At 34.4% G+C, this 23,644-nt stretch overlaps 2 protein-coding genes and 1 pseudogene across 2 annotated transcripts; 1 reads left to right on the plus strand and 2 right to left on the minus strand.

Annotated features, from left to right (window-relative positions):
- Window positions 1-6,510: 6,510 nt before the first annotated feature.
- On the plus strand, window positions 6,511-11,402 carry LOC112001513 (myb family transcription factor PHL11). The gene is made up of 6 exons (XM_024033682.2): window positions 6,511-7,104; window positions 8,083-8,159; window positions 8,244-8,307; window positions 8,515-8,587; window positions 10,709-10,778; window positions 10,916-11,402. Exons 1-6 carry the CDS (start codon window positions 6,924-6,926, stop codon window positions 11,318-11,320), a joined length of 870 nt encoding a protein of 289 aa, XP_023889450.1. The 5' UTR covers window positions 6,511-6,923; the 3' UTR covers window positions 11,321-11,402.
- A 4,266-nt stretch (window positions 11,403-15,668) lies between these two features.
- LOC112001517 (isoflavone reductase homolog) lies at window positions 15,669-22,571 on the minus strand. Its single transcript, XM_065778559.1, has 4 exons — window positions 22,146-22,571; window positions 16,889-17,129; window positions 16,541-16,744; window positions 15,669-16,145 (listed from the first exon to the last, which is right to left on the minus strand). Exons 1-4 carry the CDS (start codon window positions 22,479-22,481, stop codon window positions 15,982-15,984), a joined length of 945 nt encoding a protein of 314 aa, XP_065634631.1. The 5' UTR covers window positions 22,482-22,571; the 3' UTR covers window positions 15,669-15,981.
- On the minus strand, window positions 19,327-21,340 carry LOC136069738 (uncharacterized; annotated as a pseudogene).
- Window positions 22,572-23,644: the final 1,073 nt, after the last annotated feature.

A 23,644-nucleotide genomic window follows, 5' to 3' on the forward strand; every position in this document is an offset into this window, starting at 1 on the left:
CATATTGTGACTGGAGACAAAAAATTTTCCTAGTTCATCATATTCTTTGTAGAAGTTGCTGCGTCTTTGCGCCAAGGGTTTTGTAACCAAGAAGCTTCTTTATCTTCATCGTTTGGATGAAATGAAGAACTTTGTAGCCAATATCTTTCTCAAGTTGGTGTGTCAGTCACGTACTTGGATCTGTGCATCGATTGATTAGTCACGTACTTAGAGCTGTGCATTGAAAGGAGAGATTGTCACTACATTGCAAGTCCAATTAGGTATTGGGGTAAGGGTTCAACTGTAGGTTGGTATTAGGTATTGGGATTCTTTTTACTTGTAACCGCTTGTTTTGATAATAGTGGATTCTCGGGAGTGGTGACCTTAAATTCACCTGGTGGGGTTTTGCCTTGATGATTTTCTCCATTCGAAAACAAATCACCCGTGTCAAATTTAATTTCTACTGCATTTAGTTATTTGGTGATTTGTTTGTGCTACCACGCTTAGTGCATGTAATTGAATCTAATTAATTTGACTTGACTAATTAAATTGATTAAGTTACCAAAGGGGTCAATACATTCTTAGCCTATCAATGTCCATCATCCTAAATGCATGATCACCTTTACAACATATAGCATGCATAGTATATTTTCATCACACAATGCGGAAATGTATACATATCCACACGTAGAAGGTGTGGCTCAAAGCAAGGTAAATGAAATGTAGACATATCCACACCCATAAGGTGTGGCCTAAAGTGAGGTACAAAAAAGAAAACTAATCTAGGAAAGCAACTAGAGATGGTTCTAAAGGAAGGCTAAGGAAAGGATGGACCTTTTGGAGGGGCTAAACTCCTAAAATTTACTAATCAATGCCCTTTTGCTTGCCTCTTGGAAGTAGGGTGCATGCTCCATCTGCCACATGCAAACAAACACACAAGAACACCAAACAAACAAAGAAATGGAAACATGCAAACAAGCAAAGAAATAAGGAGGAATCATGCTAACAAACAAACAAAGAGACATATGTAATAGATGAAGGTTTGGATTGTGTTTGTAGATCCATTGAATTGAATTATGGACGGCACACGTGCCAACAAGCAAAGCTATTAAAAGTGGGTCTTGAGGTTTCGTGTATATGAATGGGTGCGAACCCACACGAACTTCGATTGACTTGATTCTAGTGTTACTAAAAAGATATGAATGTCTAGTTTCCAAATCATTTGATTTTTTGAAAATTGGTTGGCAGACCAAAGAGTTATGGGCCCTAGAAACGAGCTGATGTGCTTGACACTATTTTTATGATATCTCAACTGTTTCAACTTTGATTTCGACCCGTGAGTAGCCATTTTAAAGGGAATTCAATACTCTTCTCAATGATATTGGTTTCATACCAATCAAACGGTTGGTTAAAAGCCAACCCTTGGTCACCACAAAAAGTCAACCCTAGGTCAAAGTTGACAAAAAAATCATTACATTGGATTTGATATAAAAACGCATTTTTGGTGAAGTTTTGACCAATTTTGACATTTGGTCAACAATCGGTTGACTATGGTTATTTTGGACATTTTGACATAAAGTGGCACATTAAGTGCTTTGATGCCCAAACAAGATAAACCATGGTGATCCAGATGTTCCCATGGTCCCTTGGTAAGAAAATGATTTTTTTTTTTTTTTTTTTTTTTTTTGTGTGTGGAATTTTTGGAGTTTGACACTTTTTTTTTTTTTTTTTTTTTTTTGTGTGTGTGGAATTTTTGGAGTTTGACACGCAAGTTGAAGGCAAACAAAGTACGATATCAACATAGCGTATCAACCATTGTCATATTTGCTATTAAATTTTTTGTGTCTATAGACTATAGACTCTCTTTCTCTTCACAAAATTGGCCACACTCTCACGCAACTACGTTTCAGTTAGCCCTTTAAATTCATAATCATTAGGGAAAAACTTATATTAATTTTAATTTTACTATTGCTGGATATACCTTTTTTGTCAATACTGAGTTTTATTACTTGTTGAGATTTTACTAATGGAAGATGTATGGAATTAACCATAAAAGCTGTACCATCGCATATAGGATTTATTGTGGGACGTGTAAAATGTTGACTTATTTTTGGATTTATGTTCTTCTATTTTCACTCACTGCTGATACAAATTATTTTGACTCTCAGTTATAACTAAGTGTATTGTCCTATTCATCATTCCATACCATGGTGAAAATAGCTAAATACCAATATTTGTGGCAAACTAGCACTGTTTCGGAAATATTTAGCAATCTACCACTTTTTTAGTACTTGAGTTTCACAAAATCAAGTTCTAAATAGTACTTGAGTTTAGTGAACTCGAGTCCTACGTGAGTCACCAGCGTGACACTGCTGACTTGGAATTTGAGGAATTAAAAGACAATGTGGTACTTAAAATTGCAGAAATCGAGTACTTCTTTATAGTACTTGAGCTTAACAAAGTCGAGTACCTTGTATTTCTTTTTCTTTTTTTTCCTACTTTTTGATTCGATCAAAACTTTTACTTATTTCATCTTCAACTGCTTGTGATTGTTGTGTCCACCATGTTGGGTGCATCATAGCACCATGGTTCGAACCCACACTTGATAAAACACCTCATTAAAGGGGTGGTTGGACAAGCCACAAAAGAAAAGAAGAAAAAGAAAGGGGCTAAAGCAAAGTCAAGGCAAGTGAGTTGCATTTATTGTGATTTGATGTCAAGAGTGTGAAAGGAAGAAAAGAAGGAAAATATGAAGACTGAATGAGACCTCTGCCATCTGGTCCTTTGTTTAGGTGTTATCCAAGGTAAGGACCATTTTGCATCTTACTGGCTTCCTAACATCTCTTGGGCACCTTTAGTGAATATTACTATCAGACTACTTTGTGCTTAGCTAACTGCAACTCCAGTTACTTGCACATGAACTTTTTCAAGTCCAGACACTCTACTTAGTTTGGTAGACACAACGATCACAAGCAGTTGAAGATGAAATAAGTAAAAGTTTTGTACCAAAAAAAAAAAGTAGAAAAAAAAAGTACTTGACTTTGTTAAGCTCAAGTACTATAAAGAAGTATTCGATTTTCGTAATATTGAGTACCATATTACTTTTTTATTTACACAAATTCCAGGTTAGCAGTGCCACGCTAGCGACTCATCTAAGAACTCGAGTTCACTGAACTCGAGTATTATTTAGAACTCGGTTTTGTGAAATTTGAGTACTAAAAAAGTGATAAATTGCTAAATATTTTCAAAACAGTGCTAGTTTGTCACAAATTTTGTCAAAACATGATATTTGGCTATTTCCGCCTCTATACCATAGTTAAAACTTTAAAATACAGATTAGGGTCCCTTCAATGTTCTCTCTCCTCCTTTTGGGCTTTGAGTTGGTTTCTTTTGTAGGTCTCAAAACTGCATCGGTAACCGCTGATCCTTATTGGTCTGGTGTCAAGTTGTAGGTTAAAGTCCAAGAAAGGGCCCTTTTTTTTTTTACAGCAATAATTGACATGTGACCTTCCCCAACACAACGTATCTCAACTATTAATAAGTCTTCTTTCTTTAAGATTATGGAGAATGAATCTAGTCTTTATTTTATTTTTTTCTAAGGCTAAAAAATTATACTGCATCATTAGCAATTTTTGATGAGATATGCTTGTGACTGCCATATTTCTAACGGCCTATCAAGAGTAATTTTAAGTTTTAAGTAACTCCGTTGCTTTGTTTTAAAGTCGATTGGAGGATGTGCAGTCACCCAAAAAAAATAAAATAAAATTATAGGCTGACTTATTATGCTCATAAATTTGGTTGAGATTCCCATTAATTATGGTTGGTTGAAGGAACATAATATTATTATTATATCTATATATATTCATACATACAACAAAATGTTGTTGTATACAAAACACTGTACTTCAAAATATATTAATTAGAATGAATGAATGGGAAAAAAAGAAAAAAGAAAATACTATAATATTTAGAGGAAGGAGCATCTGGACAGCTTTATTAGGGAGTTGGGACTTTTGACTTTTAGTTTTTAGTAGTAGTGGGTTTTAAGTTTTAGTGTAAAAAAAAAAAAGAAAAAAAAGAAGAAGGAATATTCTTCTGCCGTCCCTTGCGGAAATCCCGAATCGTGTTGTGTTCTCTTCGCTTCGTGGCCCCCTCCCCCACATGTGCTATCTTCACCTTTTCCTACGTGCCACGTGACTTCTTTATTATTCTATTCCCTTCCTTCGGCGCAGAATATTCCACGCTGGCATCAACTTCGTTATCTCAAAGAATCTTCCGCAAGTTATCTAAATTTTTGTACTGTTTGGATAGTAAATAGTATTATTTAGCTTTTACTTACCCATTTTTTGAAATACAGTTTTCAACAGCTTCTTTATTATTTTCTCCATCTCATTTAAATATTATTTTTTTATTCATTCTTTATTATTTTTTTAACAATTATACATTTTTCAATATTTTTTTATTCAATAGCTGATTATTATAATAGCTAAAAATGTTTGAAGTGTGAATAGTAAACATTACAGTGTTCTCTACTCATAGAGAAGTACTATAGCAATTCTAATCTAAAAAATTGAGATGGAGAAGCTGTTGGAGTGAGTTTTTGGGTATTTTCTCTCTAAAATTGGTTTTAAAGAAGCTATTGGAGACGCTCTCAATCTCGTTTCCTCCTCGAATTACTGTGTTTTCACTAAATCTTATATAAGCTCATCTCCCTTAACTCCCCGCTACTCCATTATTTTTAGTCCAACAAACCTACAATGGACACATTCTCTTCTCACACCTAAATCTCTATGTGTCAGCTCGTAATTTTCATGGGACTATCATGGTACTTGCTAAACACAAAATTAGGTACATCAATCATAAGATGACAATTAGGGATGATAATGCGGCAGGGTGTGTTTGAAAGATAGGGTCTTCGCTTCTGCCCTGCATGACGAGAAATTTTTTTTTGCCCCATCCTTACCTCTTGGATCCCTACAAAGCCTTGCCCAACTCCGTAAAACTCTATTTTTTGTTAATTTTCCCACAACTAATACAATTATTTTTAATAAAACTTGTTTCGTTAATAAAAGTAAAATTGAAATTACAAATAAATTTATACCATCAAATCAAATTAATTTTTAGCAAAAATTGAATAATATTATTAAAGTATTTAACAAGACAATATCACAACAAAAACAAAAATCTCATAATACAAAATCAATGATTCAATAGTATATAAATTTCTTTATAATAAAGACAAAAAAAAAAAAAGGTTAAAATTGGTATCATATTTCCAACCTTGCTAGAGAAAAAAAGAGGCAAAATGTCTTGTTGAGTAGAATAAAATAAACTGATGATATGTTTGTTTAAATAGTTGGGTTTTAGGGTATGAAAAATTTACAAGTTAACTCTTATGAATGCGGAGTGGGGCAAGTTGGGTCTAAAAAGTCTAAACCCATTCCTGCCCTACCTTGCCCCGGGGTGTAGGGCTAAAATCTCGCCCTACCACCTTTGCGAGGTGGGAAAAACCCGCATGGGCCGAAGCAGGGAGGGGAGGGGCTAGTTGGGACACAATTGCCATCCCTAATAACAATTAAATATGTTGTGAATTTAGGTGTGCGTCTCGAGATTTACTCTTTTTAATTCAACAATTCTACAACATACATACTCATTTTTACTTCCTAAATCCATACCTTATTTATGTGTTAATTCATAATTGGATTTTAGCCCTTTCACTTAGGCCATCATAAGTATTTGAGCATGTTGTATCAACTTATGCACCAATCATGAGTTAACACATAACAAGGTGTGGATTTTAGGGAGGAAAATGGTGTGTCCTAGCATTATTCATCCTATAAATATAATAAATTTCCCAACTATTTCACACTTTGCTGATAAGACATTATGGATAGTTCAATATCATTTTTACATGAGAAAATCAATGGCATCACTTTTATTGTACGTTAATTACCCTATCATCATATATATAATTGAGAAGAATATTTGTAACTTTATTAAAAATGCAAATATATTAGTAGGTACTCATTTACACTTGTTAATGGGTAATCAAATAGATTCTACTCTATTAGACAGTAATAAAAGTAGATAAACAAATACCCATTTAACTAAATATATAATATAAGTCATGAAAAATTGATCGAATTTACAGATCATATTTATAGTTACATCAAAATTCAAATTATAAATATAATGGAGTAAAATTTAGGAAATCTGAGGGATTTTCCTATTAATTTTGGTTCCACACGCCAACTAGCTGACTAGCATTAGGAATGGGAGTAGGATTAGTCATAGAATCGTAAGATAGATCCAACGGTCCAAGGTGGAGTGGATAAGCTCCATTGGAGCATGCTGTGCTATGCTATAGCAGCACATTATAATTGTAAAGTTATCCGATATATTCTATATAGATATCTATATCTATGTGTAAATGGTGTCATGTTGCTTGAGATTCGCCGCCGAGCTTTACTCTACATGTTCGTCAAATTAAATTATAATAATAAAAATAATATACTACATATATATATATATATATAAATAATTTGTGACTAAAATAAATAGGACTTTGAAACAAAGCCAACTCCTCCTTTTGCTTCTTACACAGACATCGATCGATCTCTGTTTCATTTGTATTTCAGCTTTTGATCGATCTCCGTTATTATTTCTTAATATTTGAAAAGCACAACGTTGGCAACATCATTAACATTTCCAAATACCATTCAGTTTGATTTGTTACGTAGACCAAGATATATACCATAATAGGTAGGTTTGTGCTGTGTGCAGTGCACACATACATACATAGAGTCTCTTTGTTTTCCGCTAGCCGCCAGCTGCGTGAGATCATCGAGTCAATGGTGCCGATCTGATAGAAGAAAAAACAGACAAAATTAAGCTGGAGTTCGTTTTCCTAAAGGAAAGGGGTTGAGTGAGTTAGGGTGATATATATGATGGAGAGGAATTACAGCGGTGGTGGTGGTGGTGGTGGTGGTGGTTTTGGTAGAGCAGGGAGCTATCCATATGAGAACGCTGTGATGATGACAAGAGACCCCAAGCCCAGGTTAAGGTGGACGCCTGATCTGCACGAACGATTTGTTGACGCTGTCACTAAACTTGGTGGCCCTGACAGTATGTTATTTTAGCACTCAATTTTTTTTTTTATAATTATTTATGTTTAATGTTCTTAAATTTTGAGCAGTGGTAATTGGTTAAGCAGACCATAGGAACGTAGCGATCTTCTAAATTATAGCAATTGTTTGAGATGCCATTGATTTTGTTATGTTTGACAAAAATTATCTAAATTATCAACTGTATCTACTCTAGTCCATTATCTTCTTCAATTCATCCAAATATGTTTCAATGAAGAATCTTGACTTATTTTGAACATTGTGCTCAAATTATTATTTTTTTTCTTTTTTTAAGCTTAATAAATAAATATATAGCTTGTGTCCAATGCTTTTTTTGCAATGGACATATGTTTGAATCATGTCGTATTTAATACAAAAAGACACTGGACACAAATTTCATCCAATAAATAATTAGTTGACCTACCTTTTAAATTGAATTATAGGGAATGAACAAGATGGAACAAGTAATTTTTATTTTTGGGAAAAATCATGTAGTGAGACATAGTTGTCATTTACTTGAATTGAGTTATGAGAAAGAACCACTTGTTGTCTCCAAGATTCAACTTGTTGGGTGCATTCTTTGAATAATCATTAGGTACTAGTTTTACAATAACATGATATTCTTTCATCACACACAAATGGGATCCTACCATAAATTTCATTTGTGAAATCTACTATTATGTGAGAAAATAAAGTATTATTTTATTGTATACTCATAATACTGAATAAGTACTCATATTATTGCTGCTTACAAGTTCACAACCTTTCACAACTTAGAAGTGAATTAGCCAACCCAATTCTCATGCAGTTAACTTATCAAAAACCAGCAATTTACATTTGCACTTTCTGTTAGAAAATCGATTGTATAGTCTTATTTCACTGTGCCAAAATGAGGTTTTAGCACTTTCTATATTGCTCGATAATTTAGAGGGCATATTTTTTACCCTCTTGTTCTTTTTTTTATATATTTTATTTTCAGAAGCAACTCCCAAGTCTGTATTGAGGCTGATGGGCTTGAAGGGCTTGACATTGTACCATCTGAAGAGCCATTTGCAGGTGATTAATTATAAAATTTTCTTCTCATTTGCATTTTGATTTGGGGAACACGAATGTAACATTAGGATGTAAATCAATATGCAGAAGTACAGACTTGGACAGCAAGCACGTAGTCAAAATACTGTAGAACAAAACAAAGAGGGCAATGGTGAGTCCATAAATATTTCACACGAATTCTGCCAATGCTTTCATAGGCAATAGAACTTTTAGCCAATAATTCTATCTGCATAGAACATACATATTTTTATTTTTGCTTTTAATGCTTGGTACTTTGTTATTGGAACTTTTCATTCTTTATTTTTGCTTACAGCTTCAGAATTCTTCGTACTAACACATTACCCTTTCTAAATTTTAGGGGGCACATATGTACATTTCAGTAATTCTCCTGGGACTAGTACCAATTCTTCCAGAGATGATAATGAACAAGGGTATGAGAAACAATTACTTACATTTCTCGATTTTGTTGCTTTCTCAATAATAATAATAATAATAATAATAATAAAATGGTCATTACACACACTGGTTGCATGATCTTGATCCTTATAGCTAAAACTTTATCAAAGGTAGGGTTTCTTTGACTCCCCCTATTCTCAATCCAAGGAATTTCTAAAGAACAGTGAGAACATAGATTTGACCTTTTTGCATGAAAGTAATACAATCAAAACATCCAGTACCTTCAAGCCGTCGTTGGGCATGAGCAAGTAGAAACAGAGCAAAAGAAGGTAAAGGTGTTAATTTTTCAATTAACAAAAAATGGAACAGTGACAAATTGGAATAGTGCAGGCTGATTGTGATTGGTTAGGGTAGCAGACAAATCCCACAGCACACTCTCACTTACCCAATATGTGTGGTTTGCAGTCAATTGCAAGTATTTTGGGGTTTACTCTTCAGGGTTGGGTTGGATTTTGCGGGCAATGGTAAGTGTTTTGGCCAATTTGGGTTTACTCTCCAGGGGTGGGTTCAAGCGACTAATTTGCTGAATAGAAATCTTTTATTCCACTTTTTGTGTTCCTTCAATCACAACTGAAATGTGTTTGATTTTTTCCAATTCTATTAGTGATCTTAGAACCAAGTGATTTGAATTTAAACTTTTGAGAATTCACAAATAAATTTAAACTCTCAATGTATATAGGACTTTTCATATAAAAAACTTGTCAAAATAATTTTAGTAAACTGTAAATTGCATCCCTTAAATAGGATAGTTGTTAGACCACCTTTAGTTTAAAATGTTACTACAATATTATCTCTTCATTTATTCGTAGTGACATTGTACCCTTTTCATTAGTACTTTCTGTCAAATTAATAGAAAATTCAAGTTATTTTTAAGAGTAATACTATATGTACAAACTATTTTATAACATTTTTATAATGTTGATGTGACCAACCTCTTATTGGTTTTTATCTAAACCTACCATTAATATTACTTTTTCATTTTTACTAATAATTACTCATCACATCAACAGTTTGTAAATTATTTTGTAAAATAGTTTGTACCTCTAGGATTATTCATTTTTTAAATGTGCCTTGCCCACGTGTTAATGACATTAATACCCTTCAAAACAAATACATCACTTGCATCATGATCACATACATAAGTCCTTTCAAATTGTGCATGTCATGTTTTTGATATTAGACATTATTAAGATCATTAACGTGGAGGTCTAGAAACTTTTTTTTTAAAAATAAAATAAAATGAACTTTTCCATTAATTAGATTGAAAATACTAATGAATGAGGTAAAATGGTCATTATAGAAAGATAAGGGGAGACATTGCTAATTTTCTATTCCCTCCATCCCATTTTATTAGGCCTATTTTTAAAATTCAACTTTTAAGAAAACATTATTTTATGCATTGTCTTTTATATAAAAATGTACAACTTTCCAAAATTATCCGTGAGAGAGAGGTATTGATTTTTTCAATAAGGTAAAAGGTATGTTAGGATATTTATTTATTGATACATTTCAAAGATGACTTTATTTTGAAACACGATAGAATGGATTAGAGGAATAACAATTTAGGACATTGGGTGTATGTTTTAAACCAAAATGGGGACATTGCAACTTTCCTACACTTAATTTTTTTTTTTTAGATATAATTACAACATGCTACTAACCCTGTACCTCGAACCCTTTCTTCCATAAACCCCCAAACACTTTATTTATGGGGAGGTACCAATTCAGCTAAAAGGCCCGTGACATCTTTCACTTAAGTTAAATAGGAAAAATTGTAATACGCCCAATTAATTAATTGGTGACTTTCTGTCTTCCTTTTGTGCTTCTCATTAGAGTTATTGATATCATAATTTGAAGCAAAAATTTATCCTGCTTCTTAGTTTCCACTACTCATTTCAAGAACTAGTATCATTTTAGATTCATCTTGTGAATTTCTTTCATTTTGCAAATTTTCACAATTTTTTTTTTTGGAGTAAATACTAATACTTATTAAAATACACATGAAAATAGTAACAATAATGTTTTAAACCGGGTTTATAATACATTACATAAAATTTTCACAAACTTGATACTAAGTAATTCTGCGAACATAACAGAGAAATCCCAATTGAAGAAGCACTTAAGTGTCAACTTGAAGTTCAGAAAAGATTACAAGATCAGCTTGAGGTATATCTACTGTGGATACTTTTGCTGTAACATTTTGATTAATCACTTGTGATATTTGCTTAATTATCACAAGTTTTGCTACTTCATGAGCGAAATCTATGATTTCATATTGTTAAACGACCCATCATTGCCAATAGGTACAAAAGAAACTGCAGATGAGGATAGAGGCCCAAGGGAAGTACTTGCAGGCTATATTAGAGAAAGCCCAAAAGAGTCTCTCCCTAGATATCAATGGCCCAGGTAGCCTTGAAGTGGCCAGAGCCCAATTAACGGACTTCAATTTGGCTCTATCGAATCTCATGGAGAATATGAATGAAGGGGAGAGGAAAGAAAACATGGTAGAGATGAATGATATTTTCAAAAAGGCCAATAGTTCAGCAATCCAAATTTACCAAGAGGGAGGCAGAGAAGAAAATGAAGATGTTAAGCTCAAGATTGAAGGGGGGTTGATACAGTTTGACTTGAATACCAAAGGTAGTTATGACTTTTTTGCAGCAAACGGAGCTGAGTTGGAAACCAAGATGCTTTCCTATAGGAGATAAAATTGGATATATCATATACATATAATGTCTTTTCACTTTTGACACACAATTCACCTTTTAGTACCTGCTTATATTTGTTTGCATCAAGTTAAATAATTATTCTCTCAAAAAAAAGAAAAAGAAAAAAGAAAAGAGAAGTATGTTTGGATGAGCTTATTTTCATCTGTTTATTATGTAACAATACAATTGTACTTTGATAAATTTGATACTTTCAAAAGATGTATATTTTCTTTAAGGATGAAAATAAGCTCAACCAAACATATACTTAATTATATGTATAATATATAACTTTTAGGGAATACCTATTTCATATTTTCTTTCGAATGTCTTTCATTTACTACACTTCAATAATCTGAGATTTCTATCCATCTTGAATTTGTGCTTTTCCTATGCTATAGCCTACACTTGTTGGGTATTACAAGATTTATTCCATAATTGAGGTGGTAACCTTAAGCAAACAATGAGTAACAAGGACATATAGTTAACTACGTCCAATTAAAAACGTCTTAGAGCATCCACAACCGGTTTTGCTATCTCATCTTATTTTACCATCCCAAAAAGTTACTTTATCAATTATACCATATCATTTTACAATACACCCAACATCCCAAAACTCTATTTTTTCCCATTTTATTTAAATATTCTTTTTTATTCCTTTTTTTACTATTTTTTATTCTCTTCCTTTTCTTCTCTTTCTCCCTCAACCTCTAGCACCGGCCACAACTAAACAAACAATCACCACCATGCCACCACTACCCTCGGCCCAACAAAATCCCACTAGAACCAAAAACCCAAAAAAAAAAAAAAAAAAAAAACTCTCTCTCTCTCCTCTCTCTTCTCTCATGTATAGTTCAAACAATAATTCTAATAGTTAATGGTATTAGACCACTTTTAACTCTAGGGTTTAATTTGTTATATTTAAAACTTTTTTTAAAAAAATAAACTCCTTTTAAAACTATAGAGTTTAATTTGGACTACCAAAACTATAGGGTTTAAAGTGAAATTTACCCTATTTTATTTTATTTGTTTATGTAATTTTTGGATTTTAAAAGAATCGTTTTAAATTTTTTTTATAGCTTTTCTAAGCAATTTAATTGATGTGGCACAATTAATTACATGACATTGCATGTTTTCATTGGACCAACAGTCATATGTGGCACGTAACATCCATCTCATTAACGGATATAAATGGATGTGAGCAAATCCAAACAAAACCTAACATTTTGGGAGCAAATTAAAATTTTCGAATTTTAAAGGGCAAATCACTCCAAACTTTAAGGGGTGATTTGTAATTTAGTCTTATACAATGCATCCACCATCTTCTTCAATAGCCATTAAATGAGCATTAGTAGCTTGACATTGTCACAATTATGTCCATAATAAATAAATACATTTATATAAACCTACCGTGTACGAAGAGAAAATAAGAAAATTACAATAAAATATAAATTTTAACAAACTATAATCACTTTGTAAGAGCATCAACAATGGGCCTGTTATATGCCAAATGTAAAGTACATTTGGCATATAGGTCCAAAAATTGATCCACAACTGGAAGGCCATATGGGAAAAGCCAAATTTTTTTTTAGATTTAGCTACAATACCATCTAAATGTAAGATAGTACTATAGCTAAATGGTATAAAAATAATAATTTTTAATGCTCTCTCCACGTTTTACCAGGCAATTTCTCTCTTCTCTCTCATTTTTTTTCTCTTTCTTTTCTCTCTCTTCCTTCTCTCTTTCTCATCCCCTCTCTCTCTCGCCATTGTCAAGCTTCTCTCAGTTGAGTATGTCCCAAATTGGAGCTCACGCCGGATCGAATTTCTAAATCAGCGTGATGGGAGGCTGGTGGCGTAGCTGAGATGGCGTGGTGGCTGAAGGTCAGGGCGATGGAGATCGACGTGGAGACCGATGTGGAGATCAGCATAGAGACCGGCGTTTGGTGGGTTTGGTGGTGTTGACATGGTGGCCGGTTTCTGGGTTTGGTGGCCAGCGTGGAGATCGGCATAGAGACCGATGTTTGTTGGGTTGGTGGTGTTGACATGGTGGCCAGTTTTTGGGTTTGGTGGCCGACGTTTGGTTGGTTGGGCTGCTATGGGTTTGCTAGGTTTGTAGTGGGTACTTGGCCGTTTTTTTTTTTTTTTTTTTTTTTNAGAGAGAGAGAGAGAGAGAGAGAGAGAGAGAGAAGAGAGAGAGAGAGAGAGAGAAGAACAAAACTTATCGGTGGGATTTGGTGGCCGATAGCCTGAGGTGGTTGTCAAAGTGTGATAAAAGAAGGCTTTAGCAATCAGTAGAGTGGGCAACGAGCGATGGCTAGCGCATAGCAGACCTCTCTCTCTCTCTCTCCCTCTCTCTCTCTCTCATGTATAGTTCAAACAATAATTCTAATAGTTAATGGTATTAGACCACTTTTAACTCTAGGGTTTAATTTGTTATATTTTAAAACTTTTTTTTAAAAAAAAATAAACTCCTTTTAAAACTATAGAGTTTAATTTGGACTACCAAAACTATAGGGTTTAAAGTGAAATTTACCCTATTTTATTTTATTTGTTTATGTAATTTTTGGATTTTAAAAGAATCGTTTTAAATTTTTTTTATAGCTTTTCTAAGCAATTTAATTGATGTGGCACAATTAATTACATGACATTGCATGTTTTCATTGGACCAACAGTCATATGTGGCACGTAACATCCATCTCATTAACGGATATAAATGGATGTGAGCAAATCCAAACAAAACCTAACATTTTGGGAGCAAATTAAAATTTTCGAATTTTAAAGGGCAAATCACTCCAAACTTTAAGGGGTGATTTGTAATTTAGTCTTATACAATGCATCCACCATCTTCTTCAATAGCCATTAAATGAGCATTAGTAGCTTGACATTGTCACAATTATGTCCATAATAAATAAATACATTTATATAAACCTACCGTGTACGAAGAGAAAATAAGAAAATTACAATAAAATATAAATTTTAACAAACTATAATCACTTTGTAAGAGCATCAACAATGGGCCTGTTATATGCCAAATGTAAAGTACATTTGGCATATAGGTCCAAAAATTGATCCACAACTGGAAGGCCATATGGGAAAAGCCAAATTTTTTTTTAGATTTAGCTACAATACCATCTTAAATGTAAGATAGTACTATAGCTAAATGGTATAAAAATAATAATTTTTTAATGCTCTCTCCACGTTTTACCAGGCAATTTCTCTCTTCTCTCTCATTTTTTTTCTCTTTCTTTTCTCTCTCTTCCTTCTCTCTTTCTCATCCCCTCTCTCTCTCGCCATTGTCAAGCTTCTCTCAGTTGAGTATGTCCCAAATTGGAGCTCACGCCGGATCGAATTTCTAAATCAGCGTGATGGCGAGGCTGGTGGCGTAGCTGAGATGGGCGTGGTGGCTGAAGGTCAGGGCGATGGAGATCGACGTGGAGACCGATGTGGAGATCAGCATAGAGACAGATTGCTAATTTAAGCCTTCATTTATTCTTATTTTTATGAAAAATGGATTGATTTAGTTAGATTTATTATCTATTTTAGTCAGGTTAGTTTTGTGTATTTTGATTAAGTAGTTTTGGGTTTGATATCTCTTATCTCTAGAATGAGAATTGCCTCACTTTTTATTTTTATTTATTTTTTTATAGTTTTGTTCTTTGGGAGCTAAAGCTCGAAATTTTAATAGAAAACATTTGACAAGGAGAAGAAGCTGAACAAGATGAAAATGAGTAGGAGATAAAAGGAGGAGACAATAGTGGGAATTATAGAAACAGAAGACGTAGTCGTCTAGTTCTAATAGTGTAGTCTAAAATTTATGCTAACATCCACATGCCATATGCAATTAGTAAAATATACCTATGATAATCATGTATGAAAACAAAACGATAGTTAATGGTAGAAAAATGGATCAAAATTTTAAAACTTAGGGGGAAAAAACAAACTTACCTAATTTTAAGGAGGTAATTTACAATTTAGTTTAAAAATTATGCTAACATACTCATCTCATATGTAATTACTAAATATACATATAATGATTGATATAAACATAACCATTTATTGTAAGTTGTAACAACCAAAATGGAAGAAATGGTGCAAACATAGTATGCCTATAGATAAAACCATTCTTATGCCCAATTTTACAATTTATTGACTTGGGCGATTGTGAGTGAGTAACGTAATGTGATAGGTTGCACAAGGTAGAAAATATCCACTACTCATAATCGCACAAGGCAATGAGTTATAAAATTGGGTATGCGAATTGACTGTTTCTAGAATTATTCATCAAAATATAGATCAAAGTAGAAAATAACAAAGAAATGAGAAATACAACCACCATAACAAACATGAGTAATTATTAAACCTTCCCAAAGTACGATGAAGTGATGTTTTGTCCTTTTACATTTATGGTATCTTTCACAAATTAACTTCATAGTAGAGTCTATTATGAATGTAAGAATCACATTATCGTATTCTGAGAGTACTTAATAATTTTCCAACCAACAAAAAAACACATACTATAGCAACCCTATAATTAGAAAAGCTGCAACTCAGCACTCATGGAGATCTCCAATGAGTTCGGAAGGCCATGTTTAGACATCACACTCACACCCTCACAATTAACCTTGGAAGCCTAATTGGTTAACTTGTGAAGTACCTCAAAGCTATAGATAGAGCTTTAGGTATTCATCCATGCGTATATATTTCACATCTGGATAAAGCTCTGAAGCTTCTTCACCCTCTTCTCCTATTTGAAAGTTTGTCAAACAACCTTCATAGAAAAAGTGATAGAGATGCCCCACTACTGTCTGGCCAAAACAGTCCAGTCCTGTGCTCAGAACAGAAGGAAAATAATAAAATTAATTATCATATGTATAGTCTTGGACATGTAAAAAGCATAAGAGTTGAGCAGATTCTTGGTATTGCCTATAAATTACCGATTATTTCAAAAGTTTAAATTATTAGGAACTTGTGAATTCAATCACTTAATCGTATTCTTAACAATAGAGACCTAAACTCTTCGTTAATAAGTGAGTCTCAACATGTAAATTTTTTAATATTTCAAATAAGAGGTAGAGTGCAAACATAGATCAAACTTAGGAATATCTCTTGCTTTGATACCATAATAAATTACCCATTTTTAAAAAATATTAAACTGTTAAGAAATTTTGAATTTATTCACTTAACCATAATTTCTAACAGTAGCTTTCCTTTAACTTTTACCTTTCATGGAGGCGAGAAAATCTTCTTGTGAAATGCTAATCTTTTCAAGTTCCTTCCCAAGAAGTTTCTCCCACTTCTCAACTAGTTCTCTTTGGGAGAGAATGTTCTCTGGAGGCCGAATGTGCAGTGTTTTGTTCAATGTTCGAGGATCATCTATTGTTTTAATTGTGTATAATGCAACGTCGTCTTCATCCACGTAAACCACTGCAGCAAATATTCCAAAACAATGAAACATATATGACATTTTAATAATAATAAAGATAAAAAAAAAAAAAAAAAAATTCACGAGCCCAGGCCAAGTCTTGTGCAAAGCAAAACAAATAATCCTTGTCAAGTGGAGGTGGGTACCTTTGACGTTGCCATCACCATAGATGGTAACTTTTTCCTTAGGAGGCAAGAGTGTTTCCATTTGAGAAAGGTTGGCAGCAAAGTAACCAGCAAAACAGTTAGCAGTTACATAAGTGAAGGGGATTTTAGCATCCTCTATTGCTCTTCTCACTACCATTTTATCATCAAATGTCACTCTTCCAGGCTCAAGAGCGTGTCCCATCCGTGAAGGGTCCGTACCAAATTCCGATGGGATGAAACGCTACAGTTTTTTTTTATACAAAATATGACAAGATGTTAGCATATCACATCCTCCTCAAGTAACATTGCCTTTTAGGTATACTACATGGTTAAGTAAAGTTCTGTTCACAGATTTTAGGTATACTAATTGTTATCCTTCGGCTTTTTGGTACAGGTTCTAATTTGCAGTTGTACAATTAGGGACGGAACCAGGATTTCAAGTTAGGGGGGCCGAAGATAAGCGAATTTTTTTTTTTTCAAATATGCATCCATATAGTATTAATAAACTATCAATCAAGGCAAATACCCAAAAATCATTGTTTCTTAATATGCATCCATATACGCACCCAAAAAAAATTTTCAAATACGCATCTATATAGCATTAATAAACCATCCAACTTTCTCTATCTCGCTCTCGCCTCTCCCTTTCTTTTCTTTTCTTTTATTTTCTTCTTTTTTTTTCCTTCGTTTCTTGCTTTTCCGTTTGGTTTTGGGGTCTTTTATTGACTGCTAGGTTTTTTTATTTTATTTTATTTTATTTTATTTTTTACATATATATTTATATATATTTTAAGGTTTTCATGGGCTTTGAAAACTCCTAGGCTGGCTGGCTGGGATAGGGATGGTTTTTTTTTTTTTTTTTTTTGTAATCCAGCCAAAAACTTGACCTTTTATTATGAAATTGAGGCCAAATGTCTACAATTTAATTAAGGAACCCTTGAAACTACAATACCAATTCATAGGCCGCCTAAACCTAAAAAAACTTAAAGGAAGAAATAAAAATAAAAACAAAGCACTTACGGAAATTTTTTTAAACCTTATATTAAATAGTTCACAACTTCATGTCGACAAGTTCCAGGGCAAAAGCAGAAAATTAGTGATTACCAGGCATATTGCAAACCCAATGACGGTCAGAAGTGAGCCATTATTCTGGCTCCAGTTTTGGCGATTTCAAGGTGCACGTAGAAGCAACTGAAGGCTTGCACTGAAGACCCATTTGGGATAGGGATGATTGAGGTGAGGGGGGCCCAAGCTAAAAACCAAGGGGGACCCAAGCTAAAAACCAAGGAGACCCAAGCCTTTTTTTGAAAATTTTACATACTAATTTTTTTTTTGGGCTTAGGGGTCCTGGGCCCCTTTGCCTTCTACCTGGGTCCGTCCCTGTGTACAATCAAGGCTAATAGTTCCCAGAGAAAGAGAGTTTAAAAAAAGAATTATATTCTGCAAATATATCTGATATCTTTTTACTATAAATGAAGATTTCAAATAAAAATGATATTTTTCAATTTCAAATATATAATAACAATTCGAGTTACCAACTCCTTGAAAAAAATAAAAATAAAAATAATTTTTTTTTCTCATCTAGACTGGCATTGCATGATTTTGTAAGAAACCCTTTTTTTTTTCTATTATTGTTGGTACCCTTGGAAAGCATCCAAGCAACTCATCTGAGGATGTCCAACTGTTGCATCCACTAATTGATCGATCCGAGGAACGGGGAAAGGATCCTTCAGGCAAACTTTATTCAAATCCGTGAAGTCTACATATACACGCCACTTCCCATTTTTCTTCTTTACTACCACGGTATTAGCCAACCACTTGGGGTAAAAGACCTATTTGATTGCCCTTGTTCGCTTAAGTTTGTTTACTTCTACCTTTATTGCCTCAGCATGCTCTTTTGACGAACGCCGAGGTGGCTGCCTTTGTCGGGTTGCCTCTGGATTCACATTCAGCTGATGACATATAAACTCGGGGTCAATTCCGGGTACGTCATAGGTACTTCAGGCAAACACATCCATGTTGTCCTCCAAGAACTTCACCAAGGTTGCCTTTTCCAAGGACGACAACTAAGACCCCACTTGAAAGAACTTTTCTTCATCCTATCCAATCATAATCTTTTCCAACTCCTTGGACAACACCCCTTGAGACTCGGTACCAAGTCCTACTTCGGGACCCTTTGATTGCTCTAGGATTCACTTCTCTTCCGCCATAGCTTGACTTGCAGGTTGCCGTGTAATGACTGCTATCAGACATTACCTAGCCATTGCTTGACTTCCTACTAATTCCCCAACTCTTCCATGTGTGGGGTACTTAACTTTCAAGTGTAAAGTTGACGAGATTGCTCCCATAGCATGAAGTTATGGTCTAGCCAAGATAGCTATGTAAGGGGAATAAGCCTTCATAACAATGAAATTGACTTGCACTTCCTCATCCTCAACCTACACAGGTAACCTTATCATCTTGTGGGGGACTACTTTTCTCCCATCAAAGCCTATCAACGGCAAGTCATACCTCTCCAGGTCCTCGGGCTTTAAATTCAACTCTTTATACAAGTCAGGGTACATGATCTTAGCTCCACTTCTCTGGTCTACCAGGACCCTTTTTACATCATACCCGCCAATCCTAATGGTTACTGCCAAGGCATCATCGTGTGGCTAGAATATTCCCTCCTTATCCTTCTTTGAAAAACCCAAAATGGGTGTGGCCACCACCTTAGCCTTTTTGAGTGTCTGATCCTTATCTTCTAAATCAGGGCCCACAGCCACAGACATGACCCCTAAATAGGTCCCAGCGTCGCCCCTGGGCTTAGAAAAAATCACATTAATTGTGCCCAATGTTGGCTGAGGAGATCCATCCCTTTGATACCTAGCTCCTGAATGCCTGAATTGACCTACAAGCTGATGCAAGAACTAACTTAGCTTCCCTACCTTGACCAATTGACCTAAGTGATCCCGTAAAGTCCTGTAGTCCTCTGTGGTATGCCCTTTTTATTGATGATAATGGAAATAAAGGCTCTGGTTCCTCTTGGAAAGATCCCACCTATCTTATTCGGCCATCTGAAATATGGTTCATTCTTTATCTTTTACAGTATCTGATAGACTGGCTTTTTAAATAATGAATTGATCACTTGAGCCCCCGCAGATGATGTCTGATTGGAGAAGTCTCTCCTAGGGCAGTTATTATGATATCTTTCTCCTTGAGGATCCCTTTCTCTTTGGGAAAACCTTAGCTTTGTCCTTTCCTTGGGTCTGATTTTCCTCTACTCTCTTATACTTACCAATGCGATCCATGAGCTAACGCATATTAAGGGCAGGTTTCATTGTCAATGATTTCCGCAATTCATGTTCCGTTGGGAGCCCCACTTTAAATGTTCTCACTGCTTCATCTTCAAAATCTCCATCTATTTCATTGTATGTTTCCCAATACCTATCCGAATAGGTCTTGAGAGTCTTACCCTCCCTCATGGCCACAAACAAAAGAGAGTCCAAGGGCTTAACGACTCTACTATATGTTACAAATCTTGCTCCAAATGCCCTTGTCAGCTCCTCAAAAGATCTTATTGACCCTTCCTCTAAAGTATCAAACCATCGCATAGCCACAGGCCTAAGACTGGAAGGGAAAACCTTACACATGAGGGCTTCCTTACTAGAATGAACTGCCATCTTCTAATTGAAATGACTCACATGCTCTACATCGTCAGACCTTCCGTTGTATATAGTAAAAGTAGGCTGTGAAAACCGATGGGGAAGCCTGGCCTTGTTGATTCTCCAAACAAAGGTTGACTTGGAGATTTGTAGAAGTGCTTTGCTCATTGCATCACTCCCCATGTTGTGGTGAGATGACACTTTCTCGCACTCGTACCTGTCCTTTTCGAGTTTTTCCTGGCGTGAAGACGCTAAGAAGGACTCACTGGATGGGGTTCTAAACCTATGGCGGTATGAGTGATCCCTACTTCCCCCTAATCCATCACTTGATGGGGGTGATGAACTCCTTCTATCACACTCCTTTCGCTGTAGTTTCCTATGCAAGTGATCTATCTCAAGTTGCAACATTCGTGTCTCCTAGTCGTGCGAGACATGACTCCTTGTCCATGAATGACTCCGCTCTGTATGCTCTGTATGGTAAGACTCTACCATAACACTTGGTATATGATGCCTGTCTCTCCTTCGCTCCAAATTGACAAATTGATTTTCCCTTTGTGAACCTACGGATTCCTCCCTATCTTGCTCTAAGTTGGCCATTGCTATTCAAGATAAACCCACAATAACACCATTTTCCCCATAGATGGTGCCAATTGTAAAGACATAGAAATCGAACAGCCCAAGCCCACTTAAAATAGTAAGGATTGTGTAGCTCAACTAGGCCTAAATCAATAGATATTTGTAAGAGAGTGGATTCAACAAAAAGGAGGGCTTAGCCCGTGGACAAAAATAGGGAAAGAAAGACTACAAAACACAAATTATATATTTATATGGCTTGTTACAAGCTTGCCCAAGGAGGCAAGTGATACATAGAATGATACACTGTTCACGCTCTTCTTTCAATGTTCTTGTTCTAACTTCTCTCTTTTCGATATCTGTTCTTGTTGGATCATTTTCATTTGGAAGTTCCCTTCTCTTATATACTTCTTAATACTTCAAATCTTGACCCCTCATCTCCACCTACCAAAATTCTCATCATGACACCTGCTCCCTTAAACTTCTGATGAAGGTGGCAGAAAGAGTTGCTTATATGTGAAATCCACTGATCAGATCACTTCCTCATCAATATAGCTGATAAAGTTGTTGCCAACCATTTAATGCGGAAGCAGTAAGCTACTTCTCACTGGAAACTTCCCCTACCCCCAATGATTCTCTCTCTACACCCTATCCTTCCCAATTGGAGCTCCCAAAAGTCTTTTGTCTCTTCTCCTCCTTTCTTCGGGTGAATTCCCTCTTTGGGCTTATAATACCTTAATAATTATACTAATAGCTCAATGATCCCTTTCTTGGTCCTCATGCCCCCATAGAAATTATTCGCAACGTACTTTATCAAATTATCATGAATATATGAGATCAACGCAATCAATTGGTAATGAAACTACAATAATATAGTTGCTTATTTTTAAATGTGATACTAAGTACGTAGTTAATTATAGTAAACATAGTTAGTTAAACATGGAATGAAATGGACTTCATTGATTGAAATTATATTTTATATATTTAGTAAAAAGATAAAAGAAATAAAATAAAAAGAAGATATAAAGTTAATAATTAACCTTAATGTTTCCAGCTTCTTTGATGGCCTTAACAAGCTTGAGCTGCAACAAAGTTTCGTGAGAGCCAGAATGACTCCCAGACATGGTGCAAATGACAACATCAACTTGTTTCACAGCATCTACGAGGCTGTTGTGATCGGAAAATGAGGCTTCAATAAGGCGAGCACCTTGCTTCTTAAAAGAAAATAGCAATTGGACCTTATCAATGTCAAAACCCATCTCTCGGCGCTGAAGAACATAGGTGGTTATATGATCCTCCTGTGCTAGGCTTGCCTTCACAATCCTCTTCCCGATGTACCCAGTACCCCCCACAACAAGAACTTTCCTCTTTGCCATTTCAATCAATATTTACTCTTTTCTTTTCTTTTGTTTAATTGCTTCTGTTAATCAATATTCACTCTTTGCCATATCAATCAATATTCACTCTTTGACGAGCCCACAATCGCTGAGAACCACAAATATAAAGGGAGCTCAGAAATATTTTATGAAATTGACGGGTCCCTCCATCCACAGTCCACACTTGAATGAAGGCCAAAATGGCCAAATATCACAATTTTTTGAAATTTTTAGGAAAAAACCAATGTTTTGAAAATAAATGGCAATCTACCACTTTTTCTAATACTCGAATTTGGTGAACTCGAGTATCCTATTTTATAGTTCCACTGTGGTTGCTGAGCTGGAAATTGGCGATTAAAAAAAATAAAGTGGTACTTGAGCTTAGTAAACTTGAGTACCATGCAACACAATACTCGAGTATACCAGGCTTAAGCACATTTTATAAAAAAATACAGAAAATTTTTTTCTATAGTACTCGAGTTTACCAAACTCGAGTACTGTGTAATTTTTTTTTCTTTTTTTTTTTGCTTGAGGATAATTGAAAAATAAACATAAAGATAAAAATAAGTAGCTTTTCTATGTTTTTATTTATTTAAATAGAAGCATTGTAAGATATAGAGATTTTAATTTCGAAATATGAATTTAATTTCTACATTAATTAAAATTGTTCATTGTTTTCTCATAAAAATTGTTCACTATTTTCTGTATAAACTATTTCTACGATTTTACATAAAATTATTTTCTGTTCAACATTATTTAAGAAATTGTTCGCTCTCTTTTTTGCATAAATTATTTTCTGTTCACTATTTAAAAAATTGTTCACTGTTTTCTCATAAAACACCTAGTGAAATCATGTTTTCTAAATTTAAACGCCAAATCTGAATGCTTTTTTATGTTTGAATTTTACAATAATCGAATATATTTTTCTGCATTGATTAAATTTGTTTCTACATTTATGAAATTTTCTCTTTGCACATCATATTTACTATATATTCAAATCTGCTTACTGCATTCATAAAATCTGTTTTTTGCATTAATTAAAACTGTTCACTGTTTTGTCATAAAAATTGTTCACTGTTTTTTGCATTAACTATTTCTAGCATTGGCGCAGTTATTGCACTTAAATGGTTTTTGTGTTTTTCTAAATTTGTAACCATATGAAT

Source organism: Quercus suber, unplaced genomic scaffold (assembly GCF_002906115.3).
Source record: "Quercus suber isolate HL8 unplaced genomic scaffold, Cork oak 2.0 scaffold_186, whole genome shotgun sequence".
Lineage (NCBI taxonomy): Eukaryota > Viridiplantae > Streptophyta > Magnoliopsida > Fagales > Fagaceae > Quercus > Quercus suber.